The sequence below is a fragment of the Pezoporus wallicus genome, unplaced genomic scaffold, assembly GCF_028554395.1.
Source record: "Pezoporus wallicus isolate ANWC-B61680 ecotype Strahan unplaced genomic scaffold, APGP_CSIRO_Pwel_v1 contig_8000, whole genome shotgun sequence".
Lineage (NCBI taxonomy): Eukaryota > Metazoa > Chordata > Aves > Psittaciformes > Psittacidae > Pezoporus > Pezoporus wallicus.
The window spans coordinates 1,186,942-1,213,053 of record NW_026635009.1 but is presented as its reverse complement, the minus strand read 5'-3'; the positions used below and the strand labels follow the sequence as shown (position 1 = coordinate 1,213,053).

At 43.4% G+C, this 26,112-nt stretch overlaps 1 protein-coding gene across 3 annotated transcripts in view; it reads right to left on the bottom strand.

Moving 5' to 3' along the window:
* Nucleotides 1–25,201, bottom strand: part of XYLT1 (xylosyltransferase 1) — a 192,603-nt gene extending 167,402 nt beyond the window's left edge. For all 3 annotated transcript variants that reach the window (XM_057409117.1, XM_057409026.1, XM_057409206.1), the window contains exon 1: nucleotides 24,857–25,201. In XM_057409117.1, the coding sequence (XP_057265100.1) occupies nucleotides 24,857–25,087 (231 nt within the window). In that variant the 5' untranslated portion in view covers nucleotides 25,088–25,201. The remainder of the gene's footprint in view (nucleotides 1–24,856) is intronic.
* Nucleotides 25,202–26,112: the final 911 nt, after the last annotated feature.

Genomic DNA, 26,112 nt, shown 5'->3' with positions numbered 1-26,112 from the left:
CACATTAACAGAGGGACTTTCTAAACTCCTACAGGTTTACTCCAAAGAGAGCACTAATTCTTTTTCAATTTCAAAAGAGTTGGGTAAAGCATCTGCTCATGGCTTTGTTTGAAGGAATTAAACATTTATGTGAGATCCCTGAGAATTTTATGTAACAGCATTTAACAGAAAAACAACATCCCCAACCAATTCTTCTTTGAATTAGTATTCAAACTCACAGCATTTCTCAGGGGTTGGTATTGTAGCAACTGCTACAGAGCTCCCAAACTTGCTCTCTTCCAAATTGGAAAAAATTGGCAAATCAATCAAAACTGAGGAGATATTTAAAACAAAAGGTTAAATGGCAATAGGAAGAGTTCGACAAGTTGATGAATAATCAGAAAGCTAAAGAAAAAATGTCTTGGCAGAAAATGTTACAAAGAAGTCATTTATTTTATCACAGAGTAATAGGCCTCTATGAGATATAATTAAATTTTTAAAAGGTTTACCATTCCCACAGTTCAAGGATTGGCTTAACTGTTATAGTCAGGCAACAGCGCTACACAGTTTCTAACATGACTCTGCATTTCTGGCAGCAGCAAACAGCAACATGCATCAGTCAGTGTCTGTAAATCAATCTTCAGGGAGACAAGAAATGCTAACTAAATCAAAACTCTTAGTAAAGATTATACTGTAGAATATTTCTATAAAGATAGACAGAAATAGGATGACAGAGCTCTGAAGAGAATCTGAAAGAAGCATGCAAAGGTGAAACTCAAAGGAGACCACAAAGTTCTAACAGTCTTGCAGTAAAGGTAGTTACAAAGAAAAGCTCGACCAACGGGAAGTTTGGATGAGAAGAAAGCAGTTTGCCTCTGACAATAGGGAGGGTTACTGGGCAAGCAACCCTCCCTTCATAAAAATTCTAGGACCAATTACATACTTCCAAATAGCAAAATAGTGGTTTGGAAGAGGTGTTTGCTTGCCAATTTAGAAACGGGGGGGGGGGGGGGGGAACTGAAACATGTGGAAAGCTATACCCAAGTATTTCTTTTGTGACACTTCTGTTTTCTGAAGAACAGATATTTATGCAGCAACCTGCCTTCAAATCAGAAACACATCCACTCTCCTCTTTTGGTTTGTTTACTTTGCCTTTTTTTCCATTACAGACCAGTCATGACATGTAACACAAAAGCCTTCCAAATACCCCCACTGTGAGTGGGGCCTCTCAGTGCTGAACATAGAGTAAAATAACATTCCTGCTTCAAAGAAAACTTACAAGATCCATAGAGACAAAAGACTAAATGCAGAAAGAAATGGAGGCACAGAGGCCAGCGAAGGTCACAAAAAAGGTTAGCAAGAGCAAAACTCATGAGTCCTGTCCCCTTGTATCCAGCAGAGTCAAGAGGTCTCCCAGAACCGTCTGGGTCCTTTCTACCACTCTCAGTAATGAAGTGTAACAGCCTCTGAACTCAGGAGGAGACAGAGGACAATGCGAGAAGCTACTCTGTGCTGTGCAGAACAAAAGTCATAGGTATATAGTCTTACACACACGGCTTAAGTGTAAAGTTCACTTCTCTCCCAGAATCAAACACAAAGACCACTCTACATTTAATTTAACTGAGGTAAAGTTACTGCAGAAGTATTGGACAGCTTCCATAGACTGCCTAAACTGCAACTTTAAACATTCATTTGAAATTATTGCTAAAACTCAGAAATTCAAGGTTTAGTAAATTATCAACGCTTTAGTAATCAAAAATTTTAGTTCAGGCTCTGAACTGATTTGAAATTATAAAACTAGGGAGTATACACATGGCATTAATTTATCCACCTTTGGCTGCTTTATGATGAACAGTGATTGATTCACTGTATGTTTTCACCCTAACATACAATATTTTAAGTATTGTTTGAAGCTCTCCAGAAAACACTACCAACTGTAAGGTGGCAGCAAGAATATTAAAGCTGTGAATAAATAATGCATACAGTGGTAGTTTCTGAAAAACTGCCAATGACAAAGATAAACTAACAAGGTCAGCACCTCACTTGCTATGTCATCCTGTATTTCTCTGAGTTTACTACAGGAATTAATTTGGGGCATAAAATACTATGCTTGTCTAACTGCAAGCACGTTTTATTTTCAAAGAGAAGGCAGTAATGCCTTTGTAGGTTACACTTTGCTGTCACACCTGACCTTTCATTTTTTTTTAAGCTAGAAAGATGCCAACAGGCAAGTGGAAATACAGATGCATAAAAAATAAACAAGAGATACTTTGTGCATCAGTTCCTGTGTGGTTTTAACTGGCATCACAGCCCTACATCTGAGGTGGTACTTCTGATTAGTCATAACCTCAACTAAGGTTACTAAGTTCTGCCATATACCATGTATCCTCAACATGTTCCAAGAACTCGTTACTAAAAGGATGCTCAATCTCTTCTTAATAACAACATGACCCATCTGCTATTGAGAAGCAACTCATGCATACAGGGAAAAGATTTCTTAAGATGTCTTAAAAGCGGAGGGGAGGGGCAAGAGGGAAATCAAGCCAAGAAAGGAGGAACAGTTATTTCTTTGACAAAGATTTTTTTAATACAGCTTTTAAAAAAAGTTACCATCTTGTTGATGAACAGAATTAGTGGTCTGTGTTAGAAGAATCACAAAAATAAAGGATCAACTCTACTTAAGACATATTCAACGCAAACGTTAATAGTAGCTCCAGGCGGAAGGAATGAGACTATTCCTTTGTTCATCCTTCTGGGGTTTTGCTGTGCAGGAACACAAAGTGTAAACTGAAAGTCAAACCCGTTTTCTTCTCCTCCTGAACTTCTACAGCTCTACATTCAAACCTGGATTTTAAGCAGAGACCTAGCAATCCTTCACATGCAATAACTGGATGAGGAAGGCAACATGTTGGCTACCCACTGGCTCTGGATGTGGGCTAGGGAACATGTCTGGCAGGGGATGGGTACTCTCAGGCCCCAAGACCAGAGAGAGAGGGAGAGGAGCAAGAGCCTCCCCTTGAGTCCCTAAGGATAAACACAAGTCGAATATCCACCAGGTTTTCATAAGCATACATGAATAAAATTACCAGACTCATTACAACAGACAGGCTACATCCTTTCTGCCCTGGATTTCCCCCCCACCCTCCCTGCTTGCCCAGTAAAACTCTCCCTCTTCCATACTTCTGCTGCCCACTTCCTCTCCCAGCAGCAGGAAACCACCACTTCAGGGTAAAGCAGCTCCTGGATGCACATCTACCCTGGTGAGAGGCAAGCCATGAAGCAACAGTGGGCTGTTTTTAAATGGTAAGATGTTTAAAAGTACACTGTTTCTCTGGAGTAGGCTCATGCACATAAGGATAGAGGATCTGTTACACAGACCAAGGTGTGTGCAGACCCTCTCTCAGTAGTGCCTACCAAACTTATTCCAGGTTTTTGGACCTCAGAAAACCCTCAACAGATGTTTTGCAACAATAAACATGGATTATTTCTAATATTTATTTATAATCTTTCAGGCAAGTCCTAGTCATGGTGGGATGCTGCTCCTCACTTCCTGAAAATTTATTTTCTCTAGCAATGTCTTGTCAATGGCCCTGGAAAGGAAATGCTTATTACTACACTGCAGCCTCATAATTCTTCACCTCTTTATCATGTATTTTAATAACTTCTAGCAGATTAGCAAGACTTCATTTTCCTTTGCAGAAACTGTTTATGCTCTGAACTCCTGATAACACACACTGAGCAGGAAAAAACACAGAAATGGCAAGAGATGGGCAGAATCCCACTGTAGGATCCCACTGATGACATCAATAACTAAGGAGACTGCAAATAAATAACAAGATATCACACTTCTATGCTGTTAAAAAGGTCACCAGATTATCAACATTTGTTTTAGATAAAGGCTACTTTCCTTTCCAGATCTTTCCTTTATTGTGCTTTCTGTTCCAGCTCCACAGAACTTGTGCCAAGGATGTAGTCTGTCATGTTGCAAATATGAAACAAAATTTAATTGGCAGGTTTTGTTAAAAAACACCAAGAAGAAAAGTTACAACAAGGAAACAAAAGAAGTAGCAGGCAGACACCACTCCTCAGCTAAAACTAAGAAAATTTAAGTGTGTTCCTTTAAAAAAAAAACCTGAAGGCTTTGCAGCTTTAACCTGAAATCAAATGTGACAGGAGGTTTTGGATGCGCTGCAAAAGACTAATAGCAACAATTTTGTTAAGAATCAAACAGCTAGTTTGTCAGAGCAGCACAACTGCACACAGCCCATCCTCCCCAACACCTGAGCCCTGTGTAAATACAAATACCTGCTGCAGTTTTTCCTCAAGATTCGCTCCCTACAGATGTCGTGTCCTCATCTTCCTCTACGCAACAAAGCACAATATTCACTGGGAATCTGAACCTGCTTCATGCAGCATGGAAGTCCTGCATCTGTCTCTTTGTACAGTAACCGGGACTGATTCTCTACTGCTTTTCAGGGAAAGCATTAACCATTTGAGCTCTTTCACACTACAAGAAATCTCCTCCTTCAAGCTTTTGAACAGGCCATGAGCAATCTGCACATATAAACACATATATATGGATATATGCATGTATGTACCTATGCATATCTAAGTAAGGCTGGCTGGTTTGTTGATAAGTGGGGCATAGCAAAAAACATTTATTCTAAAGGTATTTGCTTATGCCATATTTGGGACAAGTGCATTTCATAAGCAGTGAGAAAAATCCATAAATGCTTTGCATTGGCAGAAGAACCCCCAGACATGCCCATGCATCTACCATCTTATAAATGTCACGTCATGGCACACAGCTTTAGATAAGGGCAGAATTTGTAATGCCTCTTTGGCAATATGACTCAAAACTGAACTTGATTTTGAGTAAGAAATGTTAAAGGAAACATCAACCAGAGCTTAGAAAACAAATGTCAAACTGGTGAAATGCTCCAGGTGACTCTGACCACTAATCACTACTAAATATCCCAGGTCTTGCAGCTGTGCCAGGAATTTATAACTCAAAGGACAAAAGCCTTAAGGCGAAATCTTAACTCCTCCAAAGTCATAGGGATTTTTTCCACCAGCTTCAGAGAAGTTGAGAATTCATACTGGACACTGCACACTAAAGGACAGTGGACATTCTCATTTTAGTTTAATCCTAAGTGATCTAGGAAAGGTCAAAGTTAGAAGTATCAAGCAGCACAGTGTCCTTGAGCATAGCTAACAAACAGCACCAGGTAAAGTTTCTGCTCAGTGGTGTGGACAAATTACACACACGTGTACTTGGGCACAGTATTTCACATCACGCCCAGACTCCACTGTCTCTGTCTGCCCTCTGACTTTCCAACACACCACCTGCACTGATGTGTCCCCTACGGCCAGCCACAGAACTTTACCCTGTGATACCTGTACTAACTTCTAGTTACCTCTGGAAGACCTCTGGTCTTGCTTTAAGAGCCACCCTTGTAGTGCACAAACCTCACCACTCTTTGAGAAGATGCACACCCAGACAAAGCTGAAATTTATTTACAACATTCACAAAATATAAGAAATGTGCTATGCCCTGTTTCCAGTGGCTCTTTTAACATCTATATCAGTAACCACCAGCCTTTTCCTATTAGGATCATAGGATCACAGAATCATAGAATAGTTAGGGTTGGAAAGGACCTTAAGATCATCTAGTTCCAACCCCCCTGCCATGGGCAGGGACACCCCACACTAAACCATATCACCCAAGGCCTCGTCCAACCTGGTCTTGAACACTGCCAGGGATGGAGCATTCACAACCTCCCTGGGCAACCTAATAGTATTGAAAAGCAAAACAGAAAGATGCTTCCCCTAAAGCAGCTGGTATGGTAAAGGGCATACGCATGTAAAAGAAGCAATTTCCAGGGAAATGGTGGGGGGAGGAAAAGTGCACGTTTTATCCTGCTTCTGCAGCAAGTTCACCCTGTACTTTCCACAGCCTCAGAAGTATAATCATACCTTCTCAGGTGGCCCTTTGATTGACTAAAAGAACATGCATGCAGCAGCTATTTCCTAAAGCACATTACTTTGGACCCTAAGACTTCAGTCATACTGACTTTAACACATTTTCCTCCAGACACCATTATTGTCAAACCTAATTTTTCTAACCAGCTGAAAAAGATATGCCCCATTATGCATATTTCCACTTCTGCTTACAGAGGCTTCAAAGCGGACTTCCCAGTGTATTTTCTATTTTAGGATAAAATTTCACCTTGGAGTGGAAAGCAGTAACAAACTCCTTTGCACTGATTGTTCTGCTTTTACCTCATAGCTTGGTTTGATGAGGACCTTTGCATAAGGTTGGCACAGGATCTGCACTGACTTTCTGCATATGTCAGAAATGTCAGTCATGGTGCAAAAAAAGCCATCAGTGCAAAATGAAGAGTCAGATATTATAAATCAGCCAAAGCAAGCAAAGGCTGCATTACAGGTGCAGCTAGCAAAGTAAACCCACCTTAGCACGACATAAGCCACAAATTGTCTCATAGTACCAGTTTGTGTCAGTTCCTGTCACCGCTGACCCCTCCAGCTGTCATCAGAGGAAACTACAGTAACATATTCACGGGAGACCGAAAACTGTCATTTTTCTACTCAGATTTAGAGTTCAAACAAACAGTTTCTCTCATGGATAACATGCAAATACTAGTTTAAAATTACTCTTGAAAAATATGTTTAGAAATTGCAACTTTTTTGAAGATAAACACTTCTATTAATCATTGCTTTATTCACAAAGACTAAATGATAAAAAATATTGCTATTTTGGAACAAGTCATGCACTCAGGACTTGCCCAGAGTAACTAACCCTCAGCTGTTTCCTATATGGTGGCTTTAAACCCATCAGCTGAACTTCAACAACTCTGGGAGTAGATCAAGCAACCCTACAGAACAGCACCGTACATGCAGAACCAAAGTTTAGTATTAACTAAACTAGCAAGGGTTAAACATACACCTTTGCTTATTTTGCTACCACTTTCCCATGTTGATAAGTCCTGATTTATACTATTCAGTATCTAAAAGGTCTGTGGGTTCCTATTGAGCATGAAGCATTTGCCAAGGTCTCTGGCTGCACAAATAAAAGCTACATGCCAGAAACGTGCTTCCAGAAGCAATATGCTAAGTACCAGCTCCAAAGACACTCCATGGAGTATGCAAGAAGTGCACAATGTGAATTTCTACAACCATTACTTTCACTGTTGATCAAAGTTGGTCTGTCTCTGCAAAAAGGGAACAAAACTGTGTTACTCAAATGCTTAGAAACAAGAAATCTTTGTTCAGAAAAGGAAGGGAGAAACAGAAGATGCACATCAGTGAGAATAAAAAATGAAAGGGGGAGCAGGGAAAACTGATCTTTAGAAAAAAGATGCCAGCAGAGAGGAACTACACACATGGACATGAAAACAAGTTCCCATCGTGCACAGAGGGACAATCCAAGAGAAAGTTCATCTCTGCACCAGTGATGAGCTGTCTTGCAGGTGAATCAGGCATGCTGTGTGGGATGAGGGGTGGCTGAAGTTGAAGCCTCTGTCATTTCTGATACAACTCTGGCAAAGTGCTGGACAACCTTGTACAATCAATGAGTCACATATGTGGGCCCTGGGGAGCAGCCATGCCACACTGCAGCAATTGGACATGGAACTGAATGTTTCCATGTGTTACTGCCTTAAGCTACAGCAAGCTCAGCCTGATGTGGGAATAAAAGACTAAGTTTTCAATGAAAACAGAGTTGGGGATAAGAGCAACAACAAAGTCACCAAGACTAGAGTTAATAGAGTAGTAACAGAAATCAGCAGCTCTAAGATATCATCCCACATGGGTCATTTCTAACAGTTCATGAGCTAGGTGACTAAAGTTACCTTCCTTCCAATAGCAACTGACACCTCTAAATTGCCTGAAATGCAGTCTAAACCAGTTATGAAAACATCAGTCCCTGCACACGTGCCAACAAGGTAGCCTTTCTTTTTCGTAATTACTGGTTTTAAACACAACAGCAGATCCTATAGCTACAAGCAGGGTGTAAGTGGTCAGACTGCTCAAGCCTGCCTTAAAGCCTCAACACACATCTGTTCTACTACACAAACCGTGACCTCATCTCATTTCCCAGGAGAGCTGGAAATGCTGCCTAAGATCAGGGCATCCTGGAAGCACCCTCTGCTCCCAGGGCACATACACCGCTGGGGCACAGGTTCACTGAAGAATTGTGCATTGCTTCTGCCTTCCTCATCCCACCTACACCCTCATCCTCTGTTCTACAAACTAAAGCTCTTAATCTCACAGAAAAAAATGCCTGAACAAGGAAAACAATTGCACAGAGAAGGCAAGGAGGCAGACTAGTCAGCATAGCAGCAAAGGGCTGTCTCATTACTAAATACAGACTGCAACCAGTTCAAAGTTATTCCTCTTCTGTTGTGTGAAGAATTTTCTGTTAAAATTGGCACAACCTGAGTTTAGCCAGAATTAACACATCTGTAAAGGGCTTCTATACAGCACTGATTTTGATTGTGTTTTCACTCATGTATGAGCCAAATAGCTGCCCCAGAACTGCAGGCAATGCCTGTTCTCACTGTTCAGCCCATTCCTCCAGGAACAGGGTACAAACTCAGCTGCACATCACAGTGCCCTTGCGACATTTGGCTAATTTAAACACATCTGGGTAATTCATTAAGTGCTTAATAAGCTGCTAACACAAAAAGCATTATTCAGCAAGCCCATTTAACTTTGCAGAAGTTTTCTGGAGTAAGACTGAATTGTTTGGTCAACAGATCACTGCACACAAAAACTGCAGCTGAGTAATGTCTTTAGTGGTGTAGTCTTACGAACTGCATCACCAGTGAGGAAACATCCATGTTCATTTTGTTTGTTCAGCTAGCTTTAGAGCATTAGGGATAATAGAAAAGCTTCTTCTCGAGGACTCACTGCTCACAACACAGCAGCCAGAATAGCGAAAGATTTTGGGGTTGGTTTTTTTTCCCTTCATAAATACATGAAAGCACTACTTAAGGAGACTGAAAATCCTACAAGAAATATTAGGCTTGCATTACATTAGGTATGTTCAGAAGATACTCATATTTATGTTCATTTGTGCAAACCAAAGGACTTCATAAATATCAAGTGCTGAATCATTAAAATGTGCAAGACTGCACCAGTACAAGCTTCTGCTAACGGCAAGAGAACACCAGGCTGTGGGAAACCTCACTTTTCATCGACTACCTCCAGGCTGAGCACATGTTTTAGGCTACAGATGTGTGCAGCTCACAAAAAATTAACCTGATTATAGACACAGCAGAAAAAAGAACATGGGTTCCCTCCCACCAAACAGCCCTAAAACAGAAACAGCTGCTGCCAGGCAAGCCAGGCACAACACTAGTAACAAAATCTAACTGGTAAGTGGTTACCATCACTGTCCGGACCTGGACCATCCATCCCACCAATGCAGAGGCTATCAGAGAGCTGAAACAAGACTGCCTCTTCTCTTGTGGCAGGAAGACACCAGCACAACTCAGCTGGGGAGGTTAAGGACTGGCAACTGTTTTGTCAACAGTCGTGTTTAATTTTTGGCTCAAATTTACTCTGAAACTGCAACAAGGAGAACAACTTGTCTGCTTCTGGGAGACTTGCATGGGGTTATGGTGGGCAAACAACCTAACTCACAGGAGCTGTATAAAACAGCTGCTTTTGCACTGGTATCGCAATGAGAATTTGTCACAGCAAAGCACGGATACACAGGCTCTTAGTCACAGTACAACAGTCAAAACAGATACTGTGGCAAAAAAAACATGCTTTTCCTCAAATACACCTTCCCTTCCCATTCTATCTGATGGGACACAGCCACCACCACCATTCTATCACTGGGACACTGCCACCACAAATATTTTATCTGCTACAACATGGCCACCACCAACATTCCATGTGCTGGGACACCACCCCCACCAACATTCTATCCTCTGGGACATCACAACCAACAACACCCTATTTCCTGGGAAAAATGCATGCCGCTTTACATCAACCAGGAGTGATACATAAGGACACCTCTCATTGCACTAAATGCTTAATGCCTGTTGTTAACACCTAGAATTCCACTGTCTCTTTCAGTTACTTAAGGATATGGATTAGGTGAATCTCCATCATTTTTGCTGTTTCAAGTGTACAGTCTTGACTGAAAGTCAACACAAAGTTGACTCCAGGGAGACCTCATGGCAGCTTTCCAATACTTAAAGCGGCCTTTGGAACAGGTTACCCAAAGAAGCTGCGAATGGCCAATCCCTAGCAGTGTTCAGGGCCAGGTTGGATGGGGCTTTAAGCAACCTGGTCTAGGTGGAAGGCGTCCCTGCAGATGGCAGGGGGATTGGACTAGAAGGTCCCTTCTAACCTAAAATATTCTATAATCATATGATAAAAAGCAAAAGGCCCAGGACATTTGCCCCGAAGACCACACAAAGCAGAAGAATCAGCCAATGGCTCACGAATCAGAAAAATTTATTTCAGGTCAATTTCACAGAGAGGGTGAGTGGCACGGAGCTCCCCTTGCCAATGGCCTCCAGCTCCTGAGGGAACACAGTGAGGTGCAGGCTGAGGCTGGCTGTACTTCCTTGTCCTTAGGTCAGTGGCTTCCTTGTTGTTGAAGGCTACAGAAATCTCTGGTTGAGCAGCTGCTGAGAGAAGGCAGGGAGCACACAGTGGTCTGGTCCTGTCCATCTGGGCCTGTGTTGGTCAAGTAGTTACATTTTCAACTGTGTCCTGTCACTGTCAATGTCCTCATTCTTCCCAACAGCATGTCAACAAGCTCGTCTGCCAGTCTCTCCCTCTGTGCGTCTGAGGACAGGAGTGCAGCATGGTCTGGTCCACTCCGGGTCATGGCTTGCGGCTGCAATTGGAAGGACAACAAGCAAAGGCAGCAGCCACTCTCGTTCACATGGGCCACCCCTGCCCGGGGCTCTGACTGATCACTTAACTTTGTATCAGCGTTCTTCCTAGAATGAAGCGAATCTCATGCTGTGTGACTGAGGACGGGAGTGCGCCATGGTCCAGCTCATTTGCTGTCTGGGCCTGCATCTGCTGTGTCCTTATAGAAGGTAGTGAATGTCTCTGAGTGGCTGAGGACCAGAGTGCGCTGTGGTCTCAACCGGTCCTGTTCCGCGCCTGTGGCTGTAAAAGGCAACATAACTGCAGAGCAGCCACCTCTTTTCACCATGCACAACCCCTGCCCGGGGTTCTGCCACACTTAACTTTGTGTCAGCGTCCTTCCTAGAAAGAAGTGAATCTCATGCTGTGTGACTGAGGATGGGAGTGCACCATGGGCTGGTCTATTCCCTGTCTGAGCCCATATCTGCAAAAGGTAGGGGAACAAACTACACTGCAGCCACACTGGTGTACCATGGGCAGCCCCTGCCCAGGGCTCTGCCAGGCTCCATGACTTAACTTTGTGCCCTTGCATGAGGTGGCAAATGTCCGGCTGCATGGCCAAGGTCAGGAGCGTGCCGTGTTCTGGTCCCCTCCTTGTGGGAGCTTCTGGCTCTGGAAGTCAAAGGAGGAGCAGCCACCATCTGCCGCACCTTGGGCATGTGGCCTCCCTGCCTGGGCCCTGCAGCCCAGCCCTCCCCTCCCTGCCTTCCTCCTGCCCTCTCGCCTCAGCCCTTGCTTACCCACCTGGTTGCCTCCAGGCTGCTCTGGCCCTTGTACCTTGTCACCACGCAGCCCTTTATATACCTGTCCTGGTGTATGGGCTATCAACCCCTGGACACCACAAAGATTCTATCTGCCTTGACATCACCACAACATTTGATCCTCTGGGACTCTGCCACTACCAACATTCTACCACCACCTGCATGGTATTCCCCATGAGACACTTGTCCAGTTATGAATGCCCTTTAAACCCTCAACTTCTCTGGCTGTCTGTTCTATCAAAGATAGTCACCTTTCCTCCATGCCCCCCCCCCCCCCCCCAAAATGGAAATCTGACAAGGATATTTGGCAAACGTTGCCATTCAGTGCAGCTTCAGTATGCGTGTTTGTAGTCCGCCAGGAAGAGCTACACACACACCAGGCCCACTATCCAGTGATTTAGTCCTTCTGATTAACTAACAGGAAGCAGAGACAGCCACCTTCATATTCTCCTCCATGAGGAGGCCACACAAGCAGTGTCTTCTAAAGCTGGGAGTTAAATCTACATCCAGTTGCTGCCACACAGCCTTAGACACAACATCTTTCTTCCAGACTCTGAGATTTTGTTTTACTTTTCAAAGTTAGACTCACTGGGTCATTTAAGTTGGAAAAGACCCTTAAGATCATTGAGTCCAGCCACTAAAAACACTGTTAAACAACAGCTGAAGCTGACGCACTGTACAAGCTGATCAGAATACAAAAGTCCTTCAATATAAATGTTTGCAGTTTAACCTAACACTGGCTGATCCCCAGGCAGACCACCATGTACAAGTAAATTGGTTATCTCCTTAAGTAGGACTCAATACATTTAAATTCTAACACAGGTAATCCACTTGAATACAAAGCAGACGTCTTACACCCATTCAGAAACCCCACTCATTCCTTTCAAACTGGCCCAAAAGTTCAGAAGTAAACACATACTGAAGCACATGACTTCTTAAAAGCTGAGTGCCAGAGGTAAAGCATAATACAACACAGATGATATAACCTTCCATCAGCATAGTCTTTCCCTGCATCAAGCATAATGCAAAAGTCAGCATGGAGTCCTCCTGAGAACATTTAGTAATTCAGCATGGGATGAAATCATTAACATTGCACAACCTTTGTATATGGGCCTTTAGAAAATCCTAAATTGTAAGTTTCATCACCCCTAAAATCACTAAAAATGGACGGTGATTGTTAAATAATTTCACCACTGCCAGCAGAAACATGCAGAAACTCAGCTGCACCAGGATGCATGCCTCTGTTCGCCTAAGAATTGCAAAACTCGAGCCCTGAGTACATTTTACCCTAGTAAACAAGGAGGGGAGGAAACCCAAAAACCACCAAACCACTAACTCTCTACTAAAGAGATAATTCAAACACCTACAGCATCTCCACATCGCTACAGAACTATCATCCTAACCATAGCAACAGATTTAAACATTTGAGGATCCATTTTGCTCTCTTCAGGCAGCATAAAACAGGTGAATGCTGCAGAAGTGTTAAAGTAAACCAGAAGCAGTCTTCCAAACTGGACAACTATAACTTAGGAGGAAAACAGGTTACCAATGACAGCGAGCACAGAACAAAATCATACCAAATTATTCAAAGGAAAAACAGCGTTGCATAATGGAGTTACTATTTACCAATCTGTCTATTAGAGACCTGAAGTAGTATTCTCTCCAATTCCATTAATATATTAAGCAACTGTGCTACCATGCCATAACTGCAAGTGACTTCAAAGTAGAGCTTATTCTCTGCAGGACTGAATTGTTCAAGAAGGAAGAATTTAATACACAAGACCATGTTAAAACTAACAACAATATACAAACATTTACTAATAAGCAAAACAAACAACACCTTGCTCGTTAACTACCAAAGGCTTCAAAGCCCTGAGGAGGTTTGTTTAGGTGGCAGACTTCAGATCAAAGCCTGGCTAGGGCTGGTATCTAAACTGGAACACAACCCAGAAGTTCAATCCAGGCCAGAATAAAATTCAAGGGCTTCCTTTCACTTACGCCTTCCAAGCAACACACATTCCACAAACAGAAAGCATCTAGGACATAGTATGTGACTGTTGAACACTCATTACAAAATTACAGTGACACTTCAAAAGCAACAAAATGCTCCATCAGTTGCTGAAATGAGTCCTTGAAGAACATTTTGACCTGTAAGACCCTTGTTTTCCTCCGCAATTACATTCATTCATAGGTCCTTGACATGAGAATTACTGTGAATTTACATCAGTGCAACTACAAAGTGAAAATCCCCTGAAAGACTTAAACTACAGAATGAAATACCCTATAGATAACATCCTGACAGCATGAGATCGTTGTTCAGTCTGACACACTTGTGATGGTACTAAAACAGACAAAAAACAAACTACTTTAAGTAACTGTGTCCAACTTGTCAAAAAAAAAAAAAAATTAAGTAAAGCACTTTTTACTTATATATTTGGCTGTATAAACACAAAAAGAAACCCCACCTTATAGCCTAACTTTCACATAATATACATTTGGGTTGAATTCTACTGTGTGAAATATGTACATAAACCCATGGATTGCAAGACAACTACAGAACTGAAGACCTGGGCTATGCAAACCTATGTTCTTTCTCTGCATCAACTCCCTCTCAAAATGAGCACACACTATGAAATTCACTTCTAGAAAATGCCTGTGCTCTCAAAGCATGATAAATGCATTTAGGTTTATCCAATTTTTCAACTGGTGATGCTTCCATAGGTCCCACAGAGTTTTACAGCTGACTTCTATCTTTCTGCTGTTTCCCATACAGAAACTTGTCTTGCAATTTAAAACCTGAACTCTCCTGCCCATTTCATGAGGCATTTTGCTGAAGCCCAAAGCAAGGGGAGCAACTAACCCCAAACTCATACTCCAGGTGTACACTGCAGCTTTGTACAAACGGACAGGCAATAGCCAGTGCTGTTTGCTTTTCTTAGATATCCAGGGGTGAGAAAAATCAGCTTCAAAAGAAACCAAAACGAAAAATATTTTATAACTGGGCCTTGGGGGTGAGCAGGGGAAATCACTGTTCAGAGTCTGGAAAATGAGGGTGTTTGAGACCATCTTTGTCTCATAAATAGTCATTAATCATTTGCAGTCACTTAGCACAGGAGGTAGTGCAGTGGCAGCCCGGCTACTGTAAAAGTTTAATACCGAATTAGATTAGAAATGCTCAAGAATGTGTCATCATAGCTAAGTGCTACCTACTAATGGAAACTTTGGTTTGGTTTCAATATTAACAGGGCCTGACCTGGGCTTTTGGGAGCAAGATGACACAATCTTGCTAAGAAGGCACAGACACAACAAACATTGTTAACTACAGAAAGCCAGACAGCCATGAGCTTTTTACACCACTTTATCACTATACTGCTGTAAAATATTATCACCTATTTTGATCATATTTCTGTTATTAGAAACAAGACCACAGGGATGATGATCAGCCTGTAAGGCAGAATGCACAGGCATTTCCAGCTGCCTCCTATGAGCTGCCACACAGCACACGGGTACTGCCATTACTGGCACATGATGTGCCAGAAATACAGACACAAACATCCTCATCTGTATGCACAGAGCTAAAAGAGCAGGATTCAGATGGTTTTACAAGAATATTCATAATCCTCCTCCCGCCGCCCCCTACTCAGCAGCTCAGTCAGAGCCAACTAGTTATAATTATCACCATAATTATTATTTTAATAAGAACCAGTGACTTATCAAAATATTGCACTGAAGACTTGCACATCTTTTCTTCTAAGACTGCCAAAAAGCTAGTTCATTGCTGAGGTACTGCTCCATGTATGCTGCTAGCAGACAGCACCTCCAAGTTGCTATTTATGCAATTGAGTGACTAAACTCAATTCAAGTGAATGCCAAAGCATAAGCAATTTGAGGCACAGTAGCTGTGCAAAGCATTATTATTCTCCTGGTGCATACACACTAACAGCTTTGTTTACTACATTTACTCCTCTTCTGCTTGTTTGCTTGGGTTTTACATACTTTAGGCCAAGTTGCTGAACTTCCATGCCTTAAGGTAGCCACCTGAATCTGTATTTACATATTTAAACATCTGTGTCAGGCACAAAGTTTTAAGTGCATAAGCAAGCCTGTAGGCATCCAAGTCAATATAATTAGGTGCCTAAATTTATCTCCAGCTACCCAAATGTGTACCTCTGTAGGCAACAAGCTGCTATTTTTCATGAGTGTATTTTTTTTTTCCTACCAGGTACTATTAGCTTGAAAACAGATTATTTTTTCTTCACATGCTGGCTCAAGATGTCCCCAGTCCCCTCTGGTAACACTCCGTTTCTACACAGAAGTCCAATTGAAATATTCATAACCAGTAGATGTCCCTCCTTTAGCCAGGTACAGCTCCAGGTACACTGCCTGACTGAGGAAAACATTCTTCAGTTACTCTGATAACTGATGCCCCTGGCAGCTGTGAGACTCGTCTTCAAGACTGACCAGTCATCCTCCTGCCAAGTTTACAGAACAACCCATGACAAGGACACTAGTCACCACTATGCCTTGTGGCTGTATATTTCTGAAGAACCCAAAATTTGCCATGGAAATGTAATTTTTCGGGTTTGTCTGTTCATCTCCCCCAAAAGGGTCAATGGGATGAATATAGTTTCAGGGAATTTGCTTCATTTTAGTCAATACATACATGACTTCTATCGCTTTTTCTCCCAAAAGATATTTAAACTGCACCTGAATCAACTGCTCCTGAATCAAAAAGTTCCATTATAAAAAACAAAGCCAACTACAAACAGGCTGAGTTTCAAGAACAGAAGACCACTGAAATTCAGAGAGCATGGAATCCAAAATTCGCCATTAAGAAGGCAGCGAATAGCACCAACTCAAAGAAAAATGCTCAGACTCCACCAACATAACTGTAAGAGTACATCTGAAGGACAAGCAAAAGCTGCAGTATGAAGTAAAAATGAGTGCCCATGACTCATTCAACCAAATCCAAGTTAAAGTTTGCAGTGCCGTTCAGCTTTGTAAAATTGTTTTAAATAAGCATCCCACTTACTCTCTAATAATAGAACAGCAACAGAACAGTAGCTTGAAAACAAAATATGTGGGAAGTATTCAAGATATGACCTCAGAGTCAACCACACACTAGTGTGAAATCTTTTTAGGTAACTTTTTCTACTAAACTGATACTCATTTATTGTATTTATTGTGAAATTTCAGTTTATTACCACCAAAACAGAAAAAAAAAAAAAAAGAACAAAATGAAGAAAAAGAGAAGCCAATTATAGACATGCTATAAATAGTTCATCCCTTGGAGGAATCCTCTAATCATCTCTAAAAATAAGAAGTCACATGACTTAAGTGTCCTGTACTGACCCTTTTGGTACTTCACATAAAAGTCTGAACTCAGCAAGGTTACACCATATATAAGCTTAAACAACATTACAAGTCGCTCAATTTTTATATCCACACAATTCAAAAGCCTGGTCTCTTCACATCTAGCTCCTACTCAAACTCATTAAAACGTTCAGTCTGGAATCTGATGCAAAGCCTGGGAGTAACTCCACAGGAAACACAGGCTTCGAGACCACTTTGTGTTCCCAAGTGAAGCCTGGAAATCTCCTTTACCTGCCTGAAAACAGCTGGATAGCTAATTTATAATACTAGCCTCTTCCTGATTTCTTTCTTGATCCATCCACACTAGTCAATCCTTTGACTTATCCTACCCTTAGGCCGTACAGTGCCAATCACAGATGAATTCTGATCTGTGAGTAGAAATCAACTGAAGAAGAGTTTGTGGAAGTCCTGTGCTGAACGGGTCACTGCTGGTAATATTGCAAGTTACATTTGTGACTCTTGTTAAGCACTAGCAGCTATACTTGCTATTCACCCTGTAAGCTCTTCAAGGCAGGGACCTTTCCTCACATGTGTCTGTAAAGCTTCTAGTGCCCAGATGGTGCCATAAAAATGAATAATAATTATATTTCCATGTAGACCATTATTGTGCATAATGTAAATTACTTTCACTGATCCAAGAGGAAATCATTTTCTCATTTTGAAATGAAAAGAGAGAGTAAAAATAATGATTACTTGTTTGATGCTATTATTATAACAATAATTGCATTTGTGGGTCCAGAATCCTCAGCTGGTCTGTACTGACTTTAACGGAGCTATGCCAACGCCTGGCAGCTGACAAGCTGGTCCCAGTCTTTGCTGAAGATCTCAAACTATTTCACAAAGACTGATTACTTCAAACCCACACCACTTCCGTGAAAGATGGGAAGTTTATTAAGCACACCTTGAGGACTGGGGAAGAGAAACCACAGACCTGGTATGTGAAGGAATGGATTCCTACCACAGCAGGGCCATTATCTGAACATCACTGCCTTGGCCCCCTTCCCTCAGTGAGGCAGAGGAGGCTTTTGCAGAGATTCAGACCTCAAATGAGCTGAATTGCCTTCTGAAGGTACTCATCTCTCTCTATTCACGCCTTAGACTGCCTGAATTTAGCACCCCACTGTTTATGAGATTCAGCCCGGGCTTAAGTGCTCCAAAGGGGACAGCCATAATCATCAGCTCCAAACCTAAAAGGGACAAAATAAAGTTGGAACCTGCCAGGACTTGGCTCCTCCAGAGAAAGAAAAAACCACCAAGAAAACACAATTATCAGACTAAAGAGGACTAGTCTGGACAGCCAATAACTGATAACCCCAAAACTACATTTTGCTTTCAGCAATGTGGCTCTAAACACTTTGCTACAGACATCAAGAGGTTACTGATGGGAGAAGGCAACCAGGACTCTGCCTTTCCCTGCTCCCACAGAGCACTCTCCTGTTCAACATGTAGTCTGTGGCACAGCATCAAAGACCTACCATTACTTTAAAAAAAGAAAAAAAAAAAGAGGGACTGAGGTTCCCAAGTCTAAAAATCAGATTCAAACCTTTGGAAGTGCTACTCCTCAAACTGCACTAATCCAAGTAGTTACATGCCAGCATTGATGCAACCTGTATTGGTACAGGGATGCTCCTGCATCTGCCCAATTAGAAGAAAAAGAAGAAAAAATACAGGGCATCATATCCCATCTAAAGAGCTCCAGTGATATGCCAGATATAATTTTAACACTGTAAAGAAAAATCAGGAAGTATCTGATTAAAATTAATCCTTGAGGTTACATAATTTGGCTGTTCCTACAAATTAAGTTCACTTCATGCTTTCATTGTACTCCTGTCCCTTGATTATTCACTAATAAGCTGCTGTATCACATATCATGGACATATTTAGAAAACTATTCCTCAATACAGCTGAGACATGTGGCAGGTAATGAGGGCCTTTTACACCTGAAAGTACTCATTTTGCAGTGGCTGACAAGAAGTAAATGGGATTTGCATGCCTCCTGTACAACAGCTGGTCTTTCCTTGCTAAAAGAAAAAAAATAATAAAATGAAAAAGCTTCTCTTTCAAAGGGAACATCTGAAAAACCCCATCATACATTAAAGAATAAAAACCCAACACAACAAAAATACACCAGTGGCCTGAAAAAGACTTCCGATGGCATAACCAATTAACACAGACCCATTCCATATAATACTTTCCCACATCCCCACAGAGAAGATGCTTAACGAGGTAACTGCTGCAGGAGTCCATCAATCTAATCTGGTTCTAATACTCTTCTTAAATAATGCATACATTAGCTCCCTGTTAGTGAAAAGCTTTGTTTGTTTTATTAACATGCGCCCTGTTAAGTGTTAAGACTTCGTAAAAATCGTTATGCAGCTTCTAGTTGCAGATGTATTGTCTCCCACCTTTCCCGTTACAAGATGATTAGTTGTCTCCATTCTCCTTTTCAACTGTTATTGAAGCTGTACTGCAGCATGATGAAGCTCCTGTTAACCAGCAAAACTGTACTTAATGGTCAAGTCAGTACTATGAAGCCATTCTCTGGGAAATCTATCATTTTTGGAGATGTAATACCTTAATGCCATTAATTTTATTCACGACTTAAGGTGCCTTAACTAAGCTGATTCACTGAGACCAGCAGGTGTACTAACACAAATGAGGACCCGGTTTCCAGAGCTTGATTCACAGTGAACTGAAGCTTAAGACATAAATGATTAGGTCACATTGAGCTCCTCTGCACCTTTCAGGTCTGGAAATTTTTCTGAAAACTTTTTGCCCTTATCTCTTCTGTTCAGAAATGAGACAACTGAGACCACATGTTTAAATCAACAAGCTCCTTCAAGGGGAAGATGTTTAAACAGGTACCATCTGCTTGTGTCATCATATATGGAACCTCTACCTTCACCAATTTAAGCAATAGGATAAATTAGGGGTAAAACATTTTTTTTTCTTGAAATCTCTGGTTTTCTGGATTTTAACAGATCATTTTATGCTTAAGTGCAACTTTGTAAAGTGAACACCCAGAAATTGTAGTGAATCTTCCAGTGGTAGCCCAACTTCTTGCCCAAAGCACAGACTGCTTTGATACCAATCTTGCTACCACCCCAGTGCAAAGCTCTGCTTTAATGAAGGCACTGTACTGAAACCCTCTTGTTAAATACCTCCCACACAGATAATATACACTGATGCTCGCAAAGGGTAGGTCCCAGATATGTGTAGGTCCAGGTTGTGTGTGTTTCTGGCAAAACAGCACTGGGAATCTACCTGCAGATATAAACATTTGGGGGCAAATACTCTTCAAAAGAAAACACTCTTTTCCAAACCTGAAAACACACAAGGCTTCTACTCGATACACAAGGTGACTTCTGCACTGTTTTTACTTTGGGGAAGCATTTGGAAAAGGCAACAGGAAATATCTGATGGATGGACTTCAGAGAAACTGTTTTTTTTCTGCTGTACAATTCAGCATTACAGGGTTGCTGATACTTTTCCTCCACTTACAGCTGATCAGTTTTTGTAACTGTTACTGCTGAGTAGAGTAGCAGCTGGATGCCCTTCCTGGCTTCAGTAACCAACAAGTATTACAAAGCTCAAGCACACATTGTAATAACTTTTGGCTTCTTGCTCTTTGACCTGGTGGAGCTCAGCATGTATCGCCAAGAGGTAAGGAACAAAGATATGAAGAAAGGACAACAAGGAACAAACAAGAATAAATACAGGCTGCTTGAGCACTTTCAGCTGATGAACCCATGGAGGAGCAGTGGCTCCAGTCTCACTCTCCACATATGGAAGAGAAGAAGAAATATCACATTTCCCACCACAGAAATGAAAATTAAGAGGGGAGGCACTATTGATCTTCAGGACTGTCCTTCCTTGATTAACTTTTGACTGGAGTTAAAACAGGTAATCATTACTGTTCCCACACACACGACTCTCTCTTTTCATTTTATAGTTTTGAACATTTTGAGCTATTGATAGTTATGTTTGGTTGACAGCTGCATGCTGAAAGAAATTCGCCATTTGTTTACAATGAATACACAAAATTTTAGACTACAGAAATGCTTTGATCCCACACCAGCAGGCAAAAACTGTATTTCACTCAGCTGACACAGTAGCAATGCACTGGCATTTTTGCTTTATAGTAAACCAGGCAGCAATGAAAATCTAAGGCATGACAGAGCATTACATACCCATAGACATTGCCTTCAATGCCTAATACCAAGGCAGAAGCCACAGCTGGGTAACAAAAGCACATCACTGCAACACACAACTGCCTCCGTGCAATGCTGGGTGTGAACTAAGACCACGGCAGATGCTCTGCTGTCACATCGCCCTCATCACCAGCCACCCTGAAGCAGGAATTTGCATTCCTTCTTCCTACCTTTTGGGCTCCCAGCACACAACACCCACCAGCAAGTCCCTTCCACCATCGCTAGCAGGCTGCATTAAAACAGCCTGAGATTAAGCAGCATGCTTATGGTATTCTTGCAAAAAAAAGCTCTTTTATATTTATCAAAGATAAAGACCCTTACATAAAAATCAACCCATTCTCAGAGGGTAGCTTAATTCTTCCTTGCTTTTGATGCTTGAGTTTTGCTGAATGAATAAAGCTTGTAAAAAGGGTGCTGAACAGCTACAAAAATGGTTGCAAGCACCCACTGAAATCACTGCTAACAATACACTTCATACTTCTTTAAAGGTATCTAGAAGCTGGTTTAATTAAATATGGAACAACTGCAGGAAACTGCTTATGAGTAATGAAAGCTCCAGATGTAGCTGGCCAGGGGAATCCAGCCCAGAAGTGTTTTCAGTTGCAAAATAGCTCAATTCAAAATTGTTTCTTCCTGCCAAGCTGGCAATTCATATTCAACTACATGCAGGTACAGTGGCAACATTTTTTACTATAGTACAATGGTATTTCCTTTTCCAAATGGTATTGCTTATTACACTTATCTGACAGCATTTAAAAAAAATCAAAATACCTCTTAAACACCTGTTTCAAAGGATTATGGTTTCTTTTCCCACAGACACAAATTACAAAATCCTCACACTACTTAACTTAGGTCCAGCTCACTAAAGTCAAATACACAGCACCATTTCAGTCCTATGCATAGGTCAGAGACAAAGAAAAAATCCTAGATACATAAAACCACCACAACCTCATCCAGCAACTTTCAGTCATAGGTTTGAGGAGCTTGATCTTTTCTGAAGTGTCCAAAATCCACATAACTATTTAGCACAAGGGCTCTTAGAAAGGCAGTTAGCTGGGTGCCCATGTGTTAAAGACTCTTAAATGTGAAAAAAGTGATCAAGGACAAGTCACAGATACTTCGTTGCCTTTTGAGAAAACAATCTTCAAAGATGTATTAAAACACACCACTCCATTAACAGAGCAAAGACACATTAAAATTAATATTCTTTTTTTGTTAGAATGCAAGAATATTTGAAAAAATCCTTGGAGAGTCTCTCAGATGCACTTAACCCGAAGACATTTGGATATAATCGGACTGCTGTATTCACACCAGCCAGCTTGTTCAACTGTTGCAAAACAATCTGACATACACAAACTATGGGAAACTTGGACTGAGAAGGGTAACTTTGCTCATATATTACATAAATCACATTGTAATGTGGAAACAAAGCAACAGGGGAAAAAAATATTCTTTCACCAATTCTGTACTGTCTAATTGCATTAAACAGCAATATTCTTCATGAACTGCTGAAATCAAAACCAGGCCTGCCACAGAGACAGCCAACATAGGTAGGATTAGACAAACTTACACATCAGGAGTGCCTCAGAACTTCACCTACCAATTTAAGCAAACTGCCAGGTTGTTAAGGCAGAAATCTGCACAAATCCAATTTCCCTCTCACTTCTCCACCAAGCACACATTTTAATCAATAGACGGATGCTTAAGCGTGGGGTTTTCTATTCTGACAAAGTAATTTTAAGGCTGGTGACCACTTCCCCGGTGTGTAGATTAAGCAAAGCCGCAAGTACCATAAAGTCATCTTGAAGAAGTATTGCCAAATCACCTCTTGACAAAGCACTTTGTCAAGCACGCTGCCACTTGTCTTGAGCATTGTTGGTTTTTTTAGTACCAATGTCAGACATTGTAGGACAGCCCCATATGATCCACACTAGTCATTAGGTAACAAGGGGAAAATAGGTACACTCAGCGTGTGCTTTAAAACACGTTTTCTATTCAGAACCCTAGTGCTCCATCTTTAGGTCTTCGATCGAATCTGTATGCACAAAGGCATGACTCATAACTGCCAGCATCAAAATAATCATATTCTGTGTCTACATGTCACCAGCACACAAACAGTCAGCTCTCAGCTCTGAACTTGGCATTTGCTCCAGAACACCGGGCGCAAATCAGATGCTGTGCCAGGATATTTGTAAGACAACTGCTAACAGTACTCACTCTGACACTGCCCTGGAGCCCACAGAAGAGGGTTATTTCCTAGAAAGCCTCTTGAGCTGGGGAGCAGGATTGCAGTGTCAGATGCAGCCCCCCTCCGGGCCCCCTGCCTGCCCAGGGACCGGGCACCCACCAACCTTCCATAACCGACAGTGGGGAGACCAAGGAAAAAAGCTGGAGGAGAATGAAAGAGAAAAGAATAAAGACTAGACAGAAAAGGAAAAGAGGCAGGGAGCTGAGTACTGGAGGAAAAAACAGTGGACTCTGAGCAGTTACATTTATGAACACAGCAAGTACCAAGATAGGGTTACATGTAGAGACAAAAACTGAACTCAGTAAGCAGAAATGTTAATTTTCACATCTAGAAAGCACAACAAGACCTGCACACACTGGATGGGTATGTACTACCTTTCAGAAAAGTTGTCCCAAATGTCACTGATGGAGCACTCGTGTGCTCGGGGCAGGGTCCTCTACAGCCTTTCCGTGGCTGAAGCACCCACACAGTCATTTATGAAAGCAAGACACCTCTGAGCCCCAAGCTCTTGCTTTCTCTCTCAAGATGTAAACAGAAATACAGAACCAGGCAAAAATATGCATGTATACTTTAAGAGGCAACAGTTAACGTAAGCCTACTGATAAAAGAATTACATGTAAACCAAAGGAAGCTTCTCTTGAGCTGAAAAATACTACATGCCGTACACATAAACGCTCATTTCGGAGGTTTGCGTTAACTGACCAAGAACCTGTTCATTTGCTTTTTCACATGCCTATTAGAAAATGCAAAAATGCAACTGGCAATAGGGCCAGCTCTGCAACCCCGCTGCGGTTCCAGGCCTGAGTCAATTAAATGAAAACTGGAGAGTGTGCAAAAGGAAATGGTAAGAGATGGGGCAAGGCGGCAGTTTCAGTATCCTTGAGTTTTTAGCGGTTAATAAACTGCTTGCATTAGATTTCATTGCCTGTCACCTACTGGGCCTGAGAGAGCTGTGCAATAAAGAATAGCGCCTGTGCGGTTTCCATGTGGAAGAAACAAAGTAGCAGTAAAATAAACCCTTAGAAAGGTATCGGGCAGCGAAGTTCGGAGATGCTGGAGCGCCGGCCGCGGGCAGTGCCGGAGGAGCGCCGGGCAGGACGGGATCCGCAGCCCCTGGCCGCTGGACGTGCGGCAAGACCCCGGCCGCGGGTGGCAGCCCGCACGGCGGGACCAGACCCGCACAACGGCACCTGCGCGGCGGCGCTAGCGCCTACAGGGAGCGGGGGACGCGACCCCGGGCGACCGCGTCTCGCTTCGCCCCAACTTCCCCGCGCCACCCGGGCAGCCCCCTCCGCACAAGCTCGGAGAAATGCCGTGAGACCGGTGCGGAGCCGACCACCTCCCTCAGCGCCCCCGCCCGCTCCTACCATCGCCTTGCCGTACTGGGCGCCGGGTCCGCGGCGCTGCGGGTGCACCCGCTGGTCTCCGCCGTGGTCTCGCTTCTCGCGGCCAGCGGCACCGCCGCGCTGCTCCTCGCCGGCATCGAGAGAGGTGAAATTCCAGACAAGGAGGGTCTGCAGGAGCAGCACGGTGAGCGCCGCAACCAGCGCCGAGCGGGAGCGCCGCGCCAGCCGCCGGGCGCACGGAGCGGCCACCATCTTCGCTGCTGCTGCTGCCGCCGCCGCGCTCCCGAGAGCCGCCGCATCCGCCGCGGCACGGAGTTTTCAGCCGGGCAGAGCCAGACGTCAGCAGGAGGAGGGCGGAGGTGGGGCAGGCGGAGGAGGTGTGCGCGGCGCGTGGGGATGGAGGAAGCCGGCAGGGAGCCCGGGCGGCACGGCAGCCCGCGGCCGGGCCAGCCCGGGGCGAGGGGTGGGGTTGGCGGAGGAAGAGGAAGGAGGTGGAGGGTGGGCTGGAGACGGAGGAGGAGCGGCAGCGGGGGCTGCTCTTGCCGCTGCCGGCGGGAGAGCGAGCGAGTCCCGATCCTCCGTGAAGGGAAGGGTCCGTGGCGGGGCGGAGCGGGGCGGGACGGCTGCGCGCCTCATGGCGGGCGGGAAAGCGCGGGAGGGGAGGGGGCGGCCAGCGCCGGGGCGCGCGGCGACTGCCATCTTCTGAGGGAACCGCGCGTGAGGCGGCGGGCGCGAGGCGGGCGGCGGCACCTGGCGGGCGGGAAAGCCGCCGGCTCGCACCCGGTTCCCGCCTGCCCCCGGGGCCGCGGGTGCCCGGGCCGTACCCTGCTGTATTTACCTGCTGTGCTAACCGGCTTGGAGCACGTTCGCGCCGAGCTGACCCGCGGCCGTTTCGGCTGGGAGCATTAAAAATGGCCGCAGCAGAACGGCGGCGAGGCTCGCGCTCCTTCGCGAAAGGAAAATCTATCGATAAATCACCGAACGTCCACAGTTTGCCATCACTGCTGCACACAGTCATTTCCTTGCCCGGTAGCGGCTGAGCAGCTTTTACTTCTGACTGGCTGTTAACTCCAACCCCTTTAAAGCAAGACCCAAGCATAACACTCTGAGAGGCCTGGGCCCATGTGGGTCCTGCCTTGGTGGAGCAGTTTGGTTGCCTGAAGCATCGGTCTGCCTTGACAGACCCTGTTTCTGCCATCTGAACAGCAGCCTCCATGTATACGCTGCCACAAACCATTTCATGCACAAAACTGGTCCAAATGCCCCAAGACAGACTT